At 41.7% G+C, this 19,529-nt stretch overlaps 1 protein-coding gene across 1 annotated transcript in view; it reads left to right on the forward strand.

Moving 5' to 3' along the window:
* Positions 1-15,946, forward strand: part of Styx (serine/threonine/tyrosine interacting protein) — a 29,412-nt gene extending 13,466 nt beyond the window's left edge. Inside the window, exons 4-11 of the mRNA XM_051142931.1 lie at positions 251-348; positions 5,270-5,330; positions 6,740-6,776; positions 7,312-7,351; positions 7,425-7,475; positions 9,076-9,148; positions 13,312-13,405; positions 15,695-15,946. Of these exons, the coding sequence (XP_050998888.1) occupies positions 251-348; positions 5,270-5,330; positions 6,740-6,776; positions 7,312-7,351; positions 7,425-7,475; positions 9,076-9,148; positions 13,312-13,405; positions 15,695-15,768 (528 nt within the window). The 3' untranslated portion in view covers positions 15,769-15,946. The remainder of the gene's footprint in view (positions 1-250; positions 349-5,269; positions 5,331-6,739; positions 6,777-7,311; positions 7,352-7,424; positions 7,476-9,075; positions 9,149-13,311; positions 13,406-15,694) is intronic.
* The last annotated feature ends 3,583 nt before the right edge of the window (positions 15,947-19,529 follow it).

Genomic DNA, 19,529 nt, shown 5'->3' on the forward strand with positions numbered 1-19,529 from the left:
TGACAGACTAAGTTCTCATCAAGCTCAAGAAATAAACAAATAATGTCCATGTTAAACTTTAGAGGACATTTTGTATGTTAATCTTGAATCTGTTGAATTGTCTTGTGGATCATGTCAGGTCAATTACCGAAAAATTAGCTTTAATCTTCTGTCATTAAGGATTAGATATGAGTCTTGTCTGTTTTCAGACTTACATATTATTGTATGATGATTTGTGTTTTAAACTATTATTTCTCCCCATTCTTTATAGCTGCCTATATTACAGAAACATGGGATAACGCATATAATTTGCATACGTCAAAATATTGAAGCAAACTTTATTAAACCAAACTTTCAGCAGTTATTTAGGTAAGAATTATTGCTGTAATCTACAGAAAGATGCTAAGGACAAACATGTAATGTTGTTTTATTATTGTTACTGATCTTCAAAGTGTTTAGGTTTGAGCCCAGAGCCTCAAGCACTCTAGGTAAGCGTTCTACCTGCCCTGTAATGACTCGGCTTCAAGTGTGTTACTCAGTGTAACTTTGTTCTGTGTGTACCTGTTTCATAAGTATCAACTATATGGTATAGACTTTATTTAAAATATTTAAATCATGTTCATAATTTTAGAGGCTTAAAAGAAAGTATAGAATGTATATTTCTGTACTCTGACCTCCTAGATACTCAGTCCCTCCTCAGAGGCACCTGTTGCTTCTCTTCGTGCGTCTGTCCGTTCAGAAGCGTCGTCCTGTAGATAAGGCTGTTTTGGCTGTATGCTTTTTGAGTCTGCCCCATTCCCACTCTCCGCTCCTGCTGGTGCATGGAGGTCAGGAGACAGCTCTAAGTTGAGACTTGGTCTTTTGCTGTTTGCCTCAGCATGTGCCAGGTGAGGTGGCCACAGGCTTCCGGGGAGTCCCTGGCTGTGCCTCCTGTCCTGGCACAGGAGTGCTGGGATTACAGGTGTGAGCGTCCACGCCTAGCTTTCCTTTTCAAGGTACTAGTATGTGTTTGTGTGTCTTTCTATAGATATGTGCATGTGCGCGCAGATGCCCTTGGAACTGGACTTAGAGGTTATGGTTACCCACCAGACATGGATGTAGGAACCAAGTTGAAATTGAAATCCTCTTCAAAGGCAGTTGGTGCTCCAACTACTGAACCATCACTCTAGCCTCCTCACCTAGCTCTTGTTTGGGGTGTGCGAGCCTGCGTGCCTGCGTGTGTGCATGCGGTTTTGGTTTTTTGAGACAGATTTTCTTTGTGTAACGGCTCTGGCTGTACTGGAACTTGCTCTGTAGACTAGGCTGTCCTAGAACTCACAGAGATCTGCTTGCCTCTGCCTCTCGAGTGCTAGGACTAAAGGAATGTGCCACCATACCCAGCCATACCTAGCTTTAAATTTTTTAATTTAATTTTTAATTTTTAACATTTTGAATTTTTTGGGTTTTTTTTTTTTTTTTTTTTTTTTTTTGAGACAGGGTTTCTCTGTGTAGTCTTGACTGTCCCGGACTTCCTTTACAGAGCGGGCTGGCCTCAAACTCACAGCTATTTGCCTGCCTCTGACTCCCAAGGGCTGGGATTAAAGCCATGCGCTACCACTTTATTTTTAGGGTAGGTCCCATGCCCAGGAACAGTTCGGCAACAGAAAATAAACTCAGTGTTTTTTGTTTTGCTTTGGAGTATTCTGTCTTGTTGGATTTTGTTTACTTGTTTTGATTGTGTGTGTGTGTGTGTGTGTGTGTGTGTGTGTGTGTGTGTGTGTGTGTGTGTGTTTAATGAGAAAGATCTGAAACTAGTCGGGTAAGGAGGTGGCGAGGATCTGGGAAGAGTTGCAGGAAGGAAAAAGATAACCAAAATTTATTGCATGAAAAAAATGTTTTAAAGATTTATTTATTATGTACACAGTGCTCTGCCTACATGTAACCAACACTCAAGAGAGGCCATCAGATCACATTGCAGATGGCTGTGAGCCACCATGTGGTTGCTGGGAATTGAACTCAGGACCTTTGGAAGAGCAGCCAGTGCTCTTAACCTCTGAGCCATCTCTCCAGCCCCACATGAAAATTTTTAATGAAAAGCTTTTATTTTATGTGTATAGGTGTCTTGCCTGTATGTATGTCTGTGTACCAGGTGTGTGTTTTGTGCCCATGGAGGCTTGAAGAAGTCATCAAATCCTCTGGAACTGGTATTAAAGTTCTGAGCTTCCTTGTGGATGCTGGAAAGCAAACCTCAATCCTCTGGAAGAGCAGCCAGTTCACTTGACTACTGAGGTGTTCTCTAGCCCCCAGCACCAAGCTCTTTATATGGCTCTGGGGATTTGAACTCAGGTCCTCATACTCAGGGCTAGTGCACTACCTCCAGAGTTATCTCCAACACACACACACCCTCCATTTTTCCTTTTTTGGGGGGGGGAGAAGAGACAGGGTCTTATTATGTAGCCAAAGCTGGTCTTGAATGATTATCCTGCTTGGGCTTCCTTAGGACTGGGATTACATGTGTGCACATACAACATGGCCTGCTTGGGCTGTTTGGTTGGTTGGTTGTTTTTTGAAACAGGGTTTCTCTGTGTAGCACTGGCTGTCTTGGACTCACTTTGTAGACCAGGCTGGCCTCAAACTCAGAGATCTACCTGCCTCTTCCTCTCAAGTGCTGGGGATTAAAAGTATTCGCCGCCACCACCTGGCCTATGTCCTGCTTTAATAAATGTCTTAATTGGACATCTTAATATTTACAGGCTTTCTTTTGTATTCTTATATTCATATAACATGCAGTGACTGTCCTTGTGCGTGTCATTTGATTCATATGTGAATACACTGATGTGGCAAACATAAAGAAGCTGTGGGTCTAAGAGCATGCTGTGTATCAGCTCCGTCTGACTGTCGAGTCTGAGTGACTCTTCTCGGAGTGCCTCTCCAAGACAAAGTTATAAAAGTCAGTCTAATAGAGTTAAATACTTTTTCATATAATTTTAGCTTTCTCGTTTATCTTCTAGTAAGTATAGTTGAATAATTAATAGTTTTTAAGTTGAATTTTAGGTTCATTTTAAAAAATGAAGCTGAGTTTGGTGGTACATGCCTATAATCCCACTACTCAGGAGGCTGAGGCAGAAGGATTGTAAATTGAAACAACACCCAGCTCTTAAGTGTATCTCAGTGCTTTGCTTTACTGGTTGTAAAAATGAGTATAACCTATCTACATAATGCATGCACATGTGTGAGCACGTGTCATATAACTACACAGGAATGAGTCCTTGTTGATCTTAGTGATGACAAGAACAAAACAGGGTACACATGGATGTGTATTCCCAGCATTTAAAATGTATGTGCTTTATGTATATAGGTGTTTTATCTGCATGTATATATGTGTGCCATGTAAGAGCCTGCAGAGGTCAAAGAGGGCATCCCTACCCCTTGGTTTGTTTTTTGAAGCTGGGATCTTAGTAGCTCAGTTCCTGCCTTGGCCTCCCAAATACTGGAACTACAGAACCGAGCCACCACACCATTTTGCTGTTTAGCTCCCTCTCCCATAATCAAACATTAAGCCTCCTTTGAAATATTCTCTGAAGGTTCAGAGGCAGGGAACACCAGGCTTCCTATCAACTCATAGGGGTGTTGATATGGGAAAAAGGAGAGAGAAGCATATGTTCCTTTTGTACTAATTTTCTAGGTCCACTCTAAAGCACTCTATAGCTCTCTGAAGCTATGGTTTTTGTTTTAAATAGATACATATTTTATACTGAAATATCAGATTCTGTGTCATAAGGCTTTAAATATCCTCAGACAACATAAATCTGTGGCCTAGTCCTTAGAGATATGATACGTTGAAAATTATTTTGCACTTTTTGTGGCTGTTCTTGCAGAGGTTCTAGGTTTGGTTCCCAGCACCCACATGGTAGTCAACAACCATTGTAACTCCAATTCAAAGGGATCCTGTGCCCTCGCTGGCTTCCTCGAGTACCAGGCACATGTGATGACACACATAGGTGCAGACAAAGCACCCATATCCATAATAAAGTCTTTTTTTTTTTTTTTTTTTAATTAATTATCAGACCAGACATTAGCACACATCTAATCCAGCATTGGGGAGGCAGAGTTCCAGTATGCCCAAAGAGAAAAGAAAGGGGAAAATCATTTTTTTAAAGGTGTGAAGTTTGGGAGGAGGATGGTGTAGGAATGAAGAATAAATGGGATTAAAATGTAATATATATTCATTCAAATAACAGCCAGGCGTGGTGGCACACACCTGTAATCCCAGCACTCAGGAGGCAGAGGCAGGCAGATTTCTCTGAGTTCAAGGCCAGATTGTGTACAAAGTGAGTACAGGACAGCCAAGGCTATACAGAGAAACCCTGTCTTGGAAAAAAGAAGAAGAGGAGGAGGAAGAGGATGAGGAGAAGAAAAGAAGACGAGGAGGAGGAGGAAAGAAAGAAAGAAAAAGAAATTAATTCTCAAATAACTAATAAGCATATTATATTAGGGCTGGAGAGATGGCTCAGCAGTTAAGAGCACCGTCTGCTCTTCCAGAGGTCCTGAGCTCAATTCCCAGCAACCACATGGTGGCTCACAACCATCTGTAATGTGATATGGTGGCCTCTTCTGGTGTGCAGGTGTACATGCAGGCAAAACACTGTATATGTAATAAATAAATAAATCTTTTAAAAAATACTACACTAAAATAAACACAAATCTTCACGTATCAAAAACATGAAGGGAAATGGAGTTCACAGAATAACGTATAGCTGAAAAAGTCAAACTGTTGGGGGCTGCCGAGATGGCTCAGTGGTTAAGAGCACTGTGTGCTCTTCCAGAGGACTCAGGTTCAAATCCCAGCACCCACATGGCAGCTCACAACTGCCTGTAACTCCCAAGATCTGAAGCTCATAGACATACATGCAGGCAAAACACCAGTGCACATAAGGAATAAAGGTAAGTAAAAAAAATTGCTCTCTAGGCAATGAGGCGCACACCTTTAATCCCAGCACTTGTGAGGCAGAGGCAGTTGGATCTCTAGAATTTGAGGCCAGCTTGATCTACACAGTGAGTTCCAGGACAGCCAAGGCTACACAGAGAAACTTGACTTGAAGAAACAAACAAACAAAGTAAAATTATTAATACACAGATATCATATACGTGAGTTGCATGCATGGAAGATCAATGGAATGAAAATTATTGAGATTACAGTTTATCTTTTTTTGTAATTAAGAAATGAGATGTTAATTTTGATTTTAAAACTTACAAGTTTTATGTGGAGATTTACCTGAGAATGTACTTAGCATAAATGTTTTGTTTTCAGATATTTAGTCTTGGATATTGCTGATAATCCAGTCGAAAACATAATACGTTTTTTCCCTATGGTAAGTATTAGTATTTTAATATTAATATGATTTGAACCTGTTAATTTAGATTCTAAAACTACTTTTACTTCATTATGACTCCCTCCCCCCCAAATTTGTAGGTATGCTTTACAAAGAAAGTGAAGTACTTAAAAACTTTAAAAAGTTGCATCACTACACTAGCCCAACCGAGATGTCCCCTGAAAGTCTTCACTTAGCAGGAGATTGGGATAGATACTGGGACTTCTATTGGGACTCTAGGCGAGAGAGGTAAGGGAGAATGGGGAAATAGAAGGATCCAGAGGGTCCTAGAAACCTAGAAGGAGACCATTAAGACTGGCAGATCTGGACCCAGGCAGGTCAGCTCAAACTACTGTAACTAACCAAGGACAATGCATACAGTAAACCTAGACCCCTACTCTGATCTAGCCAGTGGACAGCGCATTCTCCACAGTTGTGTGGAGAGCAGAAACTGACTCTGACATGAACTCTGGTGCCCCCATTTGACCCCCTCCCCTGGTGGAGAGGCCTGGTGGCACTCAGAGAAAGGGTAAGCAGGCTACCAGGAAGAGACCTGATAGGCTGTGATCATATGGTGGAGGAGGAGGTCCCCTTCTGTCACAGACCTAGGGGACAGGAATAGGGTGAAAGAGGCAGGGAGGGGGGAACAGGAAGATCCAACTGAGAGGATAACAATTGAGATGTAATCTGATTAAATTACTTAATTGAAGCAAAAAAAATTGCGTCACTAAGGGTTTTTTGTATGTTTGGTGCCTGTATGTATGTGTGTTTATCACATGTATGCAAGAAAAGACAGGGGAGTATCGGTCCCTTAGCACTGAAGTTATGGATAGTTACGAGCCATATAGTACATATGGCTAGTGTTCACCCCTAGTCTGCCGGACGGGTGATGGGGTTGAGTTTTTGTTTCAGTTAAAAAAAATTATTTATTTACTATGTATATAGTGCTCTGCCTACATGTATAAATGCAGGTCAGAAGAGGGCACCAGATCTCATTATAAATGGTTGTGAGCCACCATGTCGTTGCTGGGAATTGAACTCAGGACCTCTGGAAGAGCAGGCTGTACTCTTAAACCTATGAGCCATCTCTGCAGCCCCCTTGTTTCACATTTTTGTGTTTGGGCTTGTGTGCGCGCGCACACTGGCGTCTGCTGAGGTGTGCGTATGAAGATGAGAGGACAGCTTTGCAGAGTCTGTTCTCACCACTGTGAGCTCCAGGGCGGGAGTCGGTCAGTGCCTTTGCCTACTGAGCCGTCCTGCCAGCCTAAGACGTGTTTTAACAACAGCAGCTGCTCTGTAGCTTGGGCTGACCGTACCCTCGCTTTCAGCCTGGCCTCCTTTAGATCTCCTGTGTTGCGTGTTGTCTTGCTCTGCGTGTTTCACTAGAATACGTTGTCTCTTGCCCGCAGACTAAAGAGTTTATTGATGGAAGCTTACAAAATGGAGGTAAATCATTTTTCTGTTATTAAAGATTTATTTTATATGTATGAGTCTTTCGCCTACCTGTATGGGTGTTATGTATGTGCCTGGTGCCTGCAGAGGCCAGAAGTCAGCTGATCCTCTGGGACTGCAGGACAGACGGTTGTGAGCCGCCATGTGTGTGCTGAGAACCACCTCTCTCCAGCCGTTAGTGTTTGTTTTATTTCTAGATGATTTTGTTACGGTTATCTTTTAGTTGATATTTTTTCTAAATGTAGACTAGAGAAAGTATATTTTTTTATGGTAGACCATTTTCAAATTTGTGTTCTCCCAGCTACTTAATTTCATCATGTAATGCTTTTTAAATTTCTCCATTGAACTACTTTGTTTCTCTTAAAATCTGTTGTATTCTCTACATAACTAAAATAAAGACTTGAAAATTAATAGCTAAGTAGCATGTACATGATATAAAGTATTTAAGGCTCACGGTAACCGATATGTGATTTTAGTATATTTTACATTTATTTTTTTCAGAAAACTAACTCTTTTTTAAACTTTTCAGGAAAAGTTCTTGTCCATGGGAATGCAGGCATCTCTAGAAGGTATGAAGATAGACAGCCTTTGTCTGTGTGTTCAGTTGTGAGTTGTGTTTCCTAACTGCTTCTCTGTCTCCAGTGCTGCCTTCGTCATTGCCTACATCATGGAGACGTTCGGGATGAAGTACAGGTGAGCCAGCACCTTCAGACCTAGCCACAGTGACAGGTGAGCCGGCACCCTCAGACCTAGCCACAGTGACAGGTGAGCCGGCACCCTCAGACCTAGCCACAGTGACAGGTGAGCCGGCACCCTCAGACCTAGCCACAGTGACAGGTGAGCCGGCACCCTCAGACCTAGCCACAGTGACAGGTGAGCCGGCACCCTCAGACCTAGCCACAGTGACAGGTGAGCCGGCACCCTCAGACCTAGCCACAGTGACAGGTGAGCTGGCACACTCAGACCTAGCCACAGTTGAGCTAACCCTCACTTAATGGACTCAGCAGAAACAGCTGGGGTGGTCTTTTACAGTTAAGTACATAGATGAAAAGGTAGGACCTTCATAGCGATAGTCAAGCTGGGATGCAGCGTTACCTCTCTTAGTAGACGTCTTGTCCACACTGATAGTTCTGTATCATTTACAACAGAAAAGCTCAAAGTATTAACCACTTGGGGCTGGAGAAATGGCCGGGGACCCAGCGTCAGTACCCAGCTCTGCGTGGTGGCTTGTAACTGTTAACACTTTTTCTAGCCTCCTGCAGGTAACACACAAACACACGGTACAGGCAAAACTCTCATACACATAATCCAGTGTTGTAATACCCATTTAACCAGAGAGAAAGGGTTGACCCAGGCCCTGTGATAGGTGGTGAGCCCAGGAACTGTGAGTTGAGTTGGCCTAACTTCTCTCCACTACAGCATGCCACCTATTTTGGCAAAAACATCTTAGATTTTTTTTTTTTTTTTTTAATGTTGCATGCTTTGAACCCAGGGCTTTCCATTGATACAGGGAGGTTTCAAAAAAATTCCTTTTTGGGGGTGGGGGGGAGGAGTAAGGGGAGGATCGAGACAAGGTTTCTCTGTGTAGTCCTGGCTGTCTGGAATTCACTCTGTAGACCAGGCTGGTCTTGAACTCAGAGATCAGCCTGCTCTGCCTCCTGAGTGCTGGGATTAAAAGCGTGTGCTTACTACCTCCAACCCCGCTTCAATTTTTTTTTTCTTTTTTTTTTTTGGAGACAGGGTTTCTCTGTAGCCTTGATTGTCATGGACTCACTTTGTAGACCAGGCTGGCCTCGAACTCAGTGATCTGCCTGCCTCTGCCTCCCTAAATCCTGGGATTACAGCTGTATGCCATCGCACAGGCTAAAAAAACATTTTTAACCTTCTTTCTTAAGATTTATTTACAATGTATACAATGTTGTGACTACATGCACACCAGAAGAGGGCACCAGATCTCATTATAGATGGTTATGATCCACCATGTGGTTGCTGGGAATTGAACTCAGGACCTCTGGAAGAGCAGCCAGGGCTCTTAACCTCTGAGCCATCTTTCCAGCTCCTCATATAAATTCTTGTGTTTTTTTTTTTTTTTTAATTTTATTAATTTATTCAGATTATAATTAAATTGTTATCCCATCACTTGTATCCTCCCATTCCTCCCTCCTTCCCGCTTTCACCCTATTCTCCTCCCCTAGGTCTAAGATCAAGAGGGTCAAATAAATTCTTAATGGGAAAAATAATAGATTATATCATGAAATAGTTTTTATGTTAATTTTTATTTCTCTGTTTTCAGAGATGCATTTGCTTATGTCCAAGAAAGGCGATTTTGTATCAATCCTAATGCTGGATTTGTCCACCAACTTCAGGTAATGACCTCCAATGTCCACATTGCTTAAAGTAGAGTATGTAGAATGATTAAAATGGTTTGTCTGTACAGTTTAGGTGTAGTGTTTACCTTGTGCTCGGCGGTGGCGGCGGTTGTGGTGGTGGTGGTGCACGCCTTTAATCTCAGCACTTGGGAGGCAGAGGCAGGTGGATCTCTGTGAGTTCAAGGCCAGCCTGGTCTACAAAGCGACCTTGTCTAGGCTGCAGTCAGATCGTGGAAGCTAGTAATTTAGCATTGGAATGAATAGCACCAGACCAGCCTGAAGGAGAGATAAACCTGTTTTTGTTATGATCCCAAGTGTGGGATGGGGAATGGTTTTGTGAGAGAACAGGTGATGTTAATCCACTAGAAGGTGGGAGCTTGATTGTTGCCAGCGGAACAGATCTGTGAACAGACTCTGGGAGGAGATACATAAGTGAGCCAGAAACAGGAGGCGGGCCTTTTGGAGGCTTGGGATCGTTTTGGCTGTTCATTGCTCTGCTTCGAGACGCTCCTGGAAAGAACTGCTCGAGGGAAAGAAGGCTTCGGGGCTCCGGCTCCGGCTGAGGTTCCGGGTTCTGGTTGCTCCAGGTTCCAACAGAAGAAATCCTGCTGACTACCCCAGGAGAATTGTTCCTTGGAACTGATATCCTTACGGTTTTGTTATTGTATTCTTTAATCTCCTAATTCCTATTGTTTAGGTTAGTCGGGTTATAAGTGACGTATACTCGGTTAATAAGTTCGTAGTAAAATATATTTGTTTAAAAAATTGAGCCTATACCAGCCCCCAACAACAAACACTGCAAATGTGTTCCTTCCCCCAATCAATCGATTTAAAAAAGAAAAAGGAAAGTAAAATTATACACAAGTTAGAAAATGTGATGATTCTCCCCTGACCCGTAGTGTAGTTGAAGAATGGGCTGGGCATCCCTGATGTGAGACTTGAAATGTTTCAGTACCAAAACCTTTGAATGCTTATGTTTGGATTAGTAGGTATTCTAAAGTCCAGGCCACTTCAAAAGGACGGGATAGTCAGTCACTATGTTCTAAGCACATCAGCTCTTTTGTTCTGTTTGCTTTAGTTTTTCTTGTTGCAGGTCTTGCTGAGCCTAGCGTACACAACTATAACTTTCTTTGCTTTTTTGCCTTGTATGCAAACATTCATTTTACAGCATATTTTTGTTCTTTAAGAAGTAGGGTATAGTACGATAAAATAAAGTTTTAGCAGTGTGTAAGAGTCACGTGTGCAAAGTAACCCTCTTAATATATAATCCTAACAGTGTGTCTTGAAGAAACAGAGTGTGGTATGTGCTGTGACCGCATTTGGGAAGATCAGTACAAGCTCAAGGTCAGCCTGGTTACATAGTAAGCCCAGGCCACCCAGGGGTGAATACCAAGGCTGCCTACAAACATACAATATACAAATGTATAAAAATTTTAATTATATATACATTTAAATAGGTATATATATTTAAGAAGAGAACACATCTTGAACATACTTTTGTAATACACAGTCGTCGGCCACAGAGTGTTTCCGTGCATAATGGGCCACACGCATTGCTGGTCTGTAAGACTTCGGTAGAGCTGGAAGAGCCTCATTACATAATGGCCTTGGAGTCACGGTAACAGTTCAATGCAATGTGTTACTCTTCTCCGTATGTATACGGGTGTTTTCTCTATATGGCTGTTGTGGATAATTTCTCAGTATGGCCTAATCATGTTTATTATCAGGCCTATAATTATTATTACTATGGTATTTTCTAACCTGCTGGCAATCAATCAAGACACATACACCTGTCATATTTTAAAATAGCCTTAGTTAGCCTGGGGCAGGGCAGATATTAATCCCCTAAACTACTTCCCATAGTGGGGCAGGTGTGAAATACATGTCCCAGTCCCATGCCATCTGCTTCTCATAATTTCTATCAAGCTACCTCCCATCCATAATCCCAAATTCTTACTTACTATCATCATCTGGACCAAATCTCCATCCACATCAGCCATGTTTCTCTCCTCCACGTAATCCATGGCACAGCCTTCCTCTTCCTGTTCCTTTCCTCTAGTCTCATCTCATCCCCTCATCCCAAGATTCTCTCTGTCCCCCAAAGCCTGGGAACCTTAGCCACGCCTATCCCATATTGATGCTAAGAACTGAACCCTGGATCCTCCAAAAGAGCAGGCAGTACTCCTAATCCCTGAGCCAAATCTCCAACCCCCACAACTCGTTACTCTTGGGTTTGTGGTGATGCTGTTATGGTGTGCCATAGTTGACACTCAAGTGAAGGAGTGCTTTTTAGGAGGTTACTGTGACTACTGTCTTCAGTGTGGACTGGAGAGAAAATAAGGGCGGCTGCCAGGACCAAGTAGACCAGTTTAAAAGGATATGTTGCCAGTCAAGAGGATCCTGGGAACTGGTGAGATGGGAGTGAGTAAAGGCACTTGCCACCTGACAGTAGAAGCCTAGGGACACGATTCTGACCACTGGAGTCCCTGTAAAGGTAAAAGAGAACCAACTCCATACATCGTTACTCTATCCTCCACATGTGTGCTGCAGTAAGTGTACCCGAAATGCACACACATAGAAACAAGATTAATGGAAAGATGGGTTTAAACGAGTGGTGGCGGAGGAAAAGGTGAGATGAGGTGCTGGGTTTACTTGAAAGTGTAGCTGGCTGGCAGGGTTTGGCGCTAGATGGATGTAGAGTCTAAGGGGCAGAGAGAGAGAGGCAGCGGCCTTTTGATTGAACAACTACTAGGCGAGTCACCACTGATGGAGAGGAGACCATAGGAAGGGACAGGTTACAGAGTAACATCAAGAGATACTTGTTTTATTTGGTTTTCTGGCTCAAAGCAGCATTAAACTGATAACTTTGCATGTGCTAGGCAAGTGCCCCTATCCTAACCTCCGAGAATTTGATCCTGTTAAGCTTAAAAAGAATGGAGAAGAGATAGATAGTTGTGTGCATGTGTTCAGGAGATGGACTCCGTATGTAAGGAGTGAACGCTCCTGAGAGTGAGATCAATAGAGGAATAAGTGTGGATAAAGAATTAAGCCTGGGAAGCCGGGCATGGTGGCGCACGCCTTTAATCCCAGCACTCGGGAGGCAGAGGCAGGCGGATCACTGTGAGCTCAAGGCCAGCCTGGTCTACAAAGCGAGTCCAGGACAGCCAGGGCTACACAGAGGGGGGGGAAAAAAAAAGAATTAAGCCTGGAGAATATAGCTAGTGGTAGACTGCTTTCTTGCCTAGCTTGCTAACATTTTAGGTTCAGTTCCCAGTAGTAGGGTAAAGGAGTAGTTGGTGTACTTGGGCTTTATTTGCCAGGTATGCTATCACACACCTGTAATCCCGGGAGGAAGGAGGGTCAGAAACTCAAAGCCAGCCTTGGCTAACTAGCCAGCCATGGTTCTTTGAGATTGTGCCTCTAAAACAAGAGGAGAAAAAAAAAAAAAAAAAAAAAGCAAAGGCGGAGCACTCCAGTGCTCAGGGGTGCAGGAGGTGAGGAAGTAAGCCTCACAGAGGACATGGCTAGTGGCACAGCAAGAAGATCCTGGTGGTCTAATTTTAGAGATGGTAAGTGAAAACTTTGCAAAAGGAAGGAGAAATAATTCCCTATTTCTTTCTTGTTTGTTTGTTTTGTTTTTTTGAGACAGAGTTTCTCTGTGTAGTCTTGGCTATCCTGGACTCAAAACTCACAGCAATTCCCCTGCTTCTGCCTCCCGGTCCTGGGACTAAAGACATGTGCCACAACATCCGGCATAATTCCCTATTTCAAAGGGCCTTGGACCGTTCACAGAGTCCTTGTGGGATGGAGAAGATACACATAATTTCACTTTGTTTAGGGAAAACTTAGAGAATTTTGTTTTTATTGATTCTTAGAACCATTTAATAAGATTGCAGGTGTAAGTGTTGGGTCTCTGTGCCCCTTGTGCTACGGTAACATACAACATTAGACCAATAGACCTGATGCCAGTGGGTCTGGCAGTGAGCTGTTGCCAGATTTGGTTTCTAATCATCAGTAACCGAGAGGACCAGATAGGAATTGTCAACCTTTAACCTTCATTCCTTTTGCAAGAATATGGTGCCCAGCCCTTTAACTGGAAACTAAAAAAAAAATGTCCACATTCATCTTGTATATCTGAACTAATTTAAATCTTTTCTTAGGAATATGAAGCCATCTACTTAGCAAAATTAACAATACAGATGATGTCCCCACTCCAGATAGAAAGGTCCCTGTCTGTTCATTCTGGTACCACAGGTAAGGGCTTTTTGTTTGTTTTTGTAAAAAAGTAAGAGAAAGGTAATAATGGGGGAATCTTTTACACATTACACATACTCCTGCGCAGTCTGTTTAGAAACCGAACAAACTAAACAATTGCGAAAGGATTAGCTGCCTAATGAATAAGCAGTAAATGTACCTCTGATGTGCACAAGTGTATAGTGTATAGCCAATTACAACAGCCAACTGAAGATCATCTATCTACTTGGTTTAATTTTAAGTATGTTAAGTTGTATAACTATTGGAAAGATTGAAATAAGACTCGTCAGCCTAACTTGGTTGACTCTAAAAATGTGGTTGCTGGGTATGGTGGCATATATATATTCCAGCACTGTGTGATGGAGGCAGAAAAATCATAGTAAGACCTTGTCTCAAATGATCAACACATAAAACTATGTTTCAAGTGCAGCAATGTAACTAATAGGAGTGACCTCGCTACTACTACTTTGAGTTTTTGTTGTTTCTAAGCTTTATGTGTAGGAGTGTCGTGCCTACATGTGTGTGATTGTGTGTGCCATGTGCGTGCCTGATTCCTAGAGTTAGGTGCAGCAGACGCCTGGAACTGGACTTACAGATGATTGTAAGCCACCACATCGTCCTAGGAACCAAATCTAGGCCCTCAGGAAGACTAGCCAGTTTGCTTAACTGCTGAGCTGTCCCTCCAACTATGCAGTTATTTTGAGACAGGATCTCACTAAGTAGCACTGGTTGGCCCAGAACTAGCTATGTAGACCAGGCTGGCCTGGAACTCACCTGGTTAATGTGCTTGTTAGTGGACCTGACAACTTGTCCTCTCCCCAGGACCCACATGGTGTAGGACAACTGACCTCCACAAGTTAGGAACTGCCTCTACCACCCAGGTGCTGGCATTGAAGTGTGTGCCAGCACACCCAGCTACTGCTGTTCTATTCTTTCCTCTATTTTTAGGATCACTCAAATCATTTATTTTCATAGTTAACAGTCTAAGCAAACTCTCAACTTATCTTCCTTTCCCAAGCCTGCAGCTTGCAGCTCTTGTTTGTAACAGTTGTTTGTTTTGTTTTTTTTGTTTCTTTGGTTTTTCAAGACAGTGTTTCTCTTGTAGCCTTGGCTGTTCTGGACTCACTTTGTAGACCAGGCTGGCCTCAAACTCTGCATCTGTGTCCACTCTGCATGTGCCACCACATCCGGCTTTGTAACAGTTCTTACAAGGTTAGAATAGGTTATGTGCCAGTTAAGATGACATTTAAGCACAAATCCAGAAACCACCACTGTTCTGTACTACCTAAAATGCTCAAGCCAGGATGTTCGTTCATCTTTTGGGCTTGGCTTTCCCGTTACCCTTGACCCCTCTCTACCATTATTTAAACACTATAATGTTCAACAGTATCTTGAAAGCACACTTCCTTCTGAATAGTACTTTTAAACAATGACTAGTGAGGTCCTCAGGAGCCGCTAAGCCAGATTACCCTGGTGCGTTTTATACATTGTGCTCATGTTTACTTGTCTTAGTTGTAATGATATTTTTGTTTTGCCAAAGACTTGGTTGACTGTTCCTAAGCAAGCCAGCTGAAGAGAGACCCCTAATGCTTTTACGCAGAGTCACAGGGGGCACAGCTCACCATATGTAGTAAAGGCCCTTCTGGCTTTTCAGTTTGTGTTTTCACTCCAAAAAACTAAACTGGGTGTTTTCCTTGCCACAGTGCATGATACCCTGTTCTTACACATAGCTGTCATCTCAAATGAAACGGTTGATTGCACTCTCCTCCAGCCCCTCCTGGAGAAGTGCATCACTGTGCCTCTGATCACCATCACTACCACAGACCTCACACACCTGTGTTTGGCCTTAGGCTAGGAGTTTCCTTTCACTGTTACTCTGTTGACACTATGTTTACATAAAGCAATAACTTCCTTAGAACCTGCAACCTGAGCTGGACAGTGGTGACGCATTCCCAGCACTCGGGAGACAGAGGCAGAGGCAGGTGGGTCTTTTGAGGCCAGCCTGGTCTGGGAGCAAGTTCTAGGACAGCCAGAGCTACACAGAGAAACCCTGTCTCGAGAAAAAAAAAAAAGAAAATGAAAATAAAAGTTACTTACTATATTCCATACCTAAGACATATATATTCCTGATGCAACATAAAGAATTTACTGAAGTGTGCTGTAAATCTAAGCATGAAATTTTCATAATGCTAATATAATACCATTTGGGAGGGACAAACTTTTGCTGCCTATAGTATCCTAATGTGGCTTAGGTGAGTTTTCACTTTACATTCATTCAATAACCTTTAGGTAGTTTGAAGAGAACACACGAAGAGGAGGATGATTTTGGAAACATGCAAGTGGCAACTGCACAGAATGGCTGACCCATGAGCACTGACACAAACGTGAACGTCTATCTGGAAAGGAGAAGCTCCTAGTGATAACAATGTAAAATGGTAAAAACACAAAATAGTTTCTTTTCAATTATACGTTGCTTCCAGACATGTTTCTCTGCAGCTTGTTGAGCAGCACTGAGATGCTGGACTCCGCAGGAGACGGCTTTGCGGGTGATGGGCTTGTTTAAACAACAACAAAACACCGCGCGGTTTATGATAAACCAAGAATTTTGGACTTGCACAGAGGTATTATTGCAATAATGCACTTTTCATACTTGAAATTTATTTGTATGAATATAAAGTTATTACTTTAAACAAAATGCAAGTTGGGGGGTTTGTTTATAGATTTTGGATAATTTATAACAAATTTCCTAATGTTTCCTAAAAACTCATTTTTTGGTTATATATATTACATTTAAAGTAATTTTACAGTTCAATTTTATGATGGAGCCTCTTACAGAAACATTAACAAAACGTAGAACTCTTCCACATTTTTTTTTAGTATAATTCAGTAACTTTATTATCATTTTTTAAAACTTCCTGATCCCACATCTTTAAATCATGACTTTAGCCAACTACCCTACTTTACTAATTAAATCCAATTAGTACTTCCTTTCCAATTGCCTTCCTTATTCTAAACAGAAGTTATAAGGATCGAAGAAAGAGGTCTTACTTTCTAGGATAGTGTTAAATTTTCCACGTTTTTTTTCTTTTTGCTGTTGTTAAGCCAGATTTAGACTTTGTCTTTTCAGAGTTTCCTAGCCCTTTTAACTTTTGTTCAAAATGGTTCAAAGTAGACTCTAAAGAAACCAAACCAATGTAGCACTGTTTTCTTCAATATGAAACCCCTAAAAGAAAAGTGCCTTGCATCAACAATTAAATCCTCATGACCTCTAAATTAGTATATAGAACAGTGAAAAGCTATTAACGTTTCCCTGTAATTTGTTTTTAAACCATAAATTAAACTGAATCTGAGATGCTTGAAGAAAGTAAATTATTTGGGATGAGACGTTTACTTCATTCCCACCGTCGGCTTCTGTGAGGTTCAGCAACAGCTTTGCTGTGAAGATGCATCCACGCGGGGAAGCAGTTTGTGGGCGACTTTGGTATATTATAAATTACTGTTTTTACTTGTTGCTAAATTAATTCAAATTTACCCCATAATTTGCATTAGCAAAGTCACTTTATGGCTCTTTGGTTTTCCATGTTTTTATCTATATGTATAAAAGTTGTTCTACAAAAAACATTTTGCTGTTTTAAGATGTGCAGAAGAGAGAAGAGTTTTTAGTGTTTTGTATGTGATGACTTTAGGGCAGCACAAGCACAGCTCCTTTGTATCTTACATTTCTCAGTCCTCCTTCGAGGTGCTTTACTGTTGGAATGGTATCTGTACATTTCCAGGGTCCCATGAGGCACTGTGCGAGGTAACGTATTACACTTCACTTGCTTTGCTCTCTTTACGACCGTAACAGTACAGAAGGCTCTTGTCCCACACAGTGGGGGCCTGAATATAAACCAGAATTACTGTTACCTGGAGCTCTCTCTATCCTCTTCTGATTCCCCATCCTGGCTCCTACCTTTCCACCCTAAAAACAGCATTGTGATCCAGTATTCTCTTGTGTCACAGGTATGGTGGTCTAGTGGAGTCAAGCTTACATTGGTATTGAGAAATTCCTGTATACACATCACCACTGGACAGGTCAACAAAGATCTCTTGGAGTCAACTCATATTCTATGACTCATTAAACAGACATTGTGCTTAAAGCAATCTTCATTTAAAAAGTGATTTTTCAAGATGATGCATTTGAAATAACTTACTAAAATAAGTTTCACCGGATGTGGTGGCATACGCCTTTAATTCCAGCACTGGGGAGGCGGAGGCAGGCAGGATCACTGTGAGTTCGAGGCCAGCGAAGGCTACACAGAAACCCTGTCTCAAAAAACCAAAAAAAAGAAAGGTTCTTAAACGTAAATATTTCTCTTTAGGAGTCTGGCCAAAACAAAACAAAATAGTATAGGTTATTGATAGTCATTTGTAGCTGGTAATTTTCCACTTTTCTAACCACTGTCATTTTTATGTTCTCACATAAAGTGCCTATCCAGCACGGTATACTGGAGACAGTCTCAGACACTAGGGACAGTTGATGTGGACAGATGAGGTTTGTTCTGTCATAAGCCTGTAAGTTTCTTTTCTTCCTGTCTATTGCCTAAGTAGCTGCTTAGGTTCCATTTCCAATAATGTGTTGTGACAGCCAACTATGACAAACTTAGCCAGTCATGACTTACTCTAGAGAACTTGAGCAACGTATGGATGTCCACCCAGTTTCAACATTAAGGATTAAGGATGTAGTCTGGGCTCAGATTTTAAATTATAACATTTTATCAAGACATAGGGAACTTCATTACTCCTCATTTTGAAAGTTTGAGACAGATGTTGAAAACTTGGGAGTCGGGGAGGGGGTCTTCTCCTAGTTTAAATGACTCGTGTTAATTTCTTATCTACTAGATGTTGTACTGAATCTGTGGTAGAAATGTTCAAGTCTGATAGCTTCGCTTCCACTTGTAGAGCAGAATACTCATTTTCGGGGGTGTGGAGTTGTGGTTAGTCTGAGTCTAGAAGTAACCGAAAACGCTAAGCATGTCCTTTGTAAGAAAACAGAAGGTTCCTACTGATTTACGTATTATGGTAACTAGAAGTATTTACGTGCAATCTTGGATTATGAAGTTGAGGTGTATATATTAGGATCTCAGCCTGATGTAACGGGAATGAGCAGTTAGTTACCTGTGGGGCTTTTATTCTTATTTTTGATTTTTTGAGACAGGGTTTCTCTGTGTAGGCTTGGCTGGCCTGGACTCATTTTGTAGACCAGGCCGGGCGTGCACCACCACGCCCAGCCTGGGTCTTTTTTAATAACTGGTTTAATCCATAATCCTAAAGCAAAGCTTCGATTCAGTATTTACGTTGTCCAATAACACTCCAACGAGGACATAATAGGAAACAGCTGAGATTTATTTACTCAAGGATTTTATTTATTTTTTATTAGGAAAAGAAGTTTCTATAGTCTTTTGAGTGCTGGATGTAATTCTTTAGTCTTTCCCATTCATGGCAGCTAAAAAAAGAAATTACTCAAAATATTCAGGTTTACATGTTAAGCTCTCTCATAGGGAGCTACCATACCTCACAGTTCAAAGTGTTTTCTCAATCAGTAACATGATACTGGCATGTAATTGCAATTTACTATGCAGCAAAAATGATTCAAGAAAATAACAGTGTCTATTTACCTCTGTATAGTCAATTGCTTATGTTATTATGCTTTTAACATTTGTACTCAGATAAAATGCTTATGTATGTATAGGAATGTCACATTGCAAGATGCTGCTAGCCTGGGCACAAAGTATTAAAATTATTTTGTGAAGACTGGTGGTTGTATTAAAGCTGCTGTGCAATTGTACCTCAGATGCACCTCATGCGTGCTCTTTATGCATCAAGACTTGCTTGTCCTCTGGGCAAACGTAATGCAGCTGCACTCCGGGATGAAGGGGCTGAGTCAACATCTGATAGTGGAACTGTTTCAGTTAGTGACACAACTGTTTCTGTAAGAGGAGTTAGAGAAACCTTAACCGACTCCTTGGGACTCACTGAGATACTCACATAGTAGACTATTTCTTACCATTAAACTCTTTGTGGTAAAACAAAGTGCTAAACTTTTGGAGAGGCTTGTTTAACGTGGCTAAAACCTAGTGAAGCC

The sequence above is a fragment of the Acomys russatus genome, chromosome 3, assembly GCF_903995435.1.
Source record: "Acomys russatus chromosome 3, mAcoRus1.1, whole genome shotgun sequence".
Taxonomy (NCBI): Eukaryota; Metazoa; Chordata; class Mammalia; order Rodentia; family Muridae; genus Acomys; species Acomys russatus.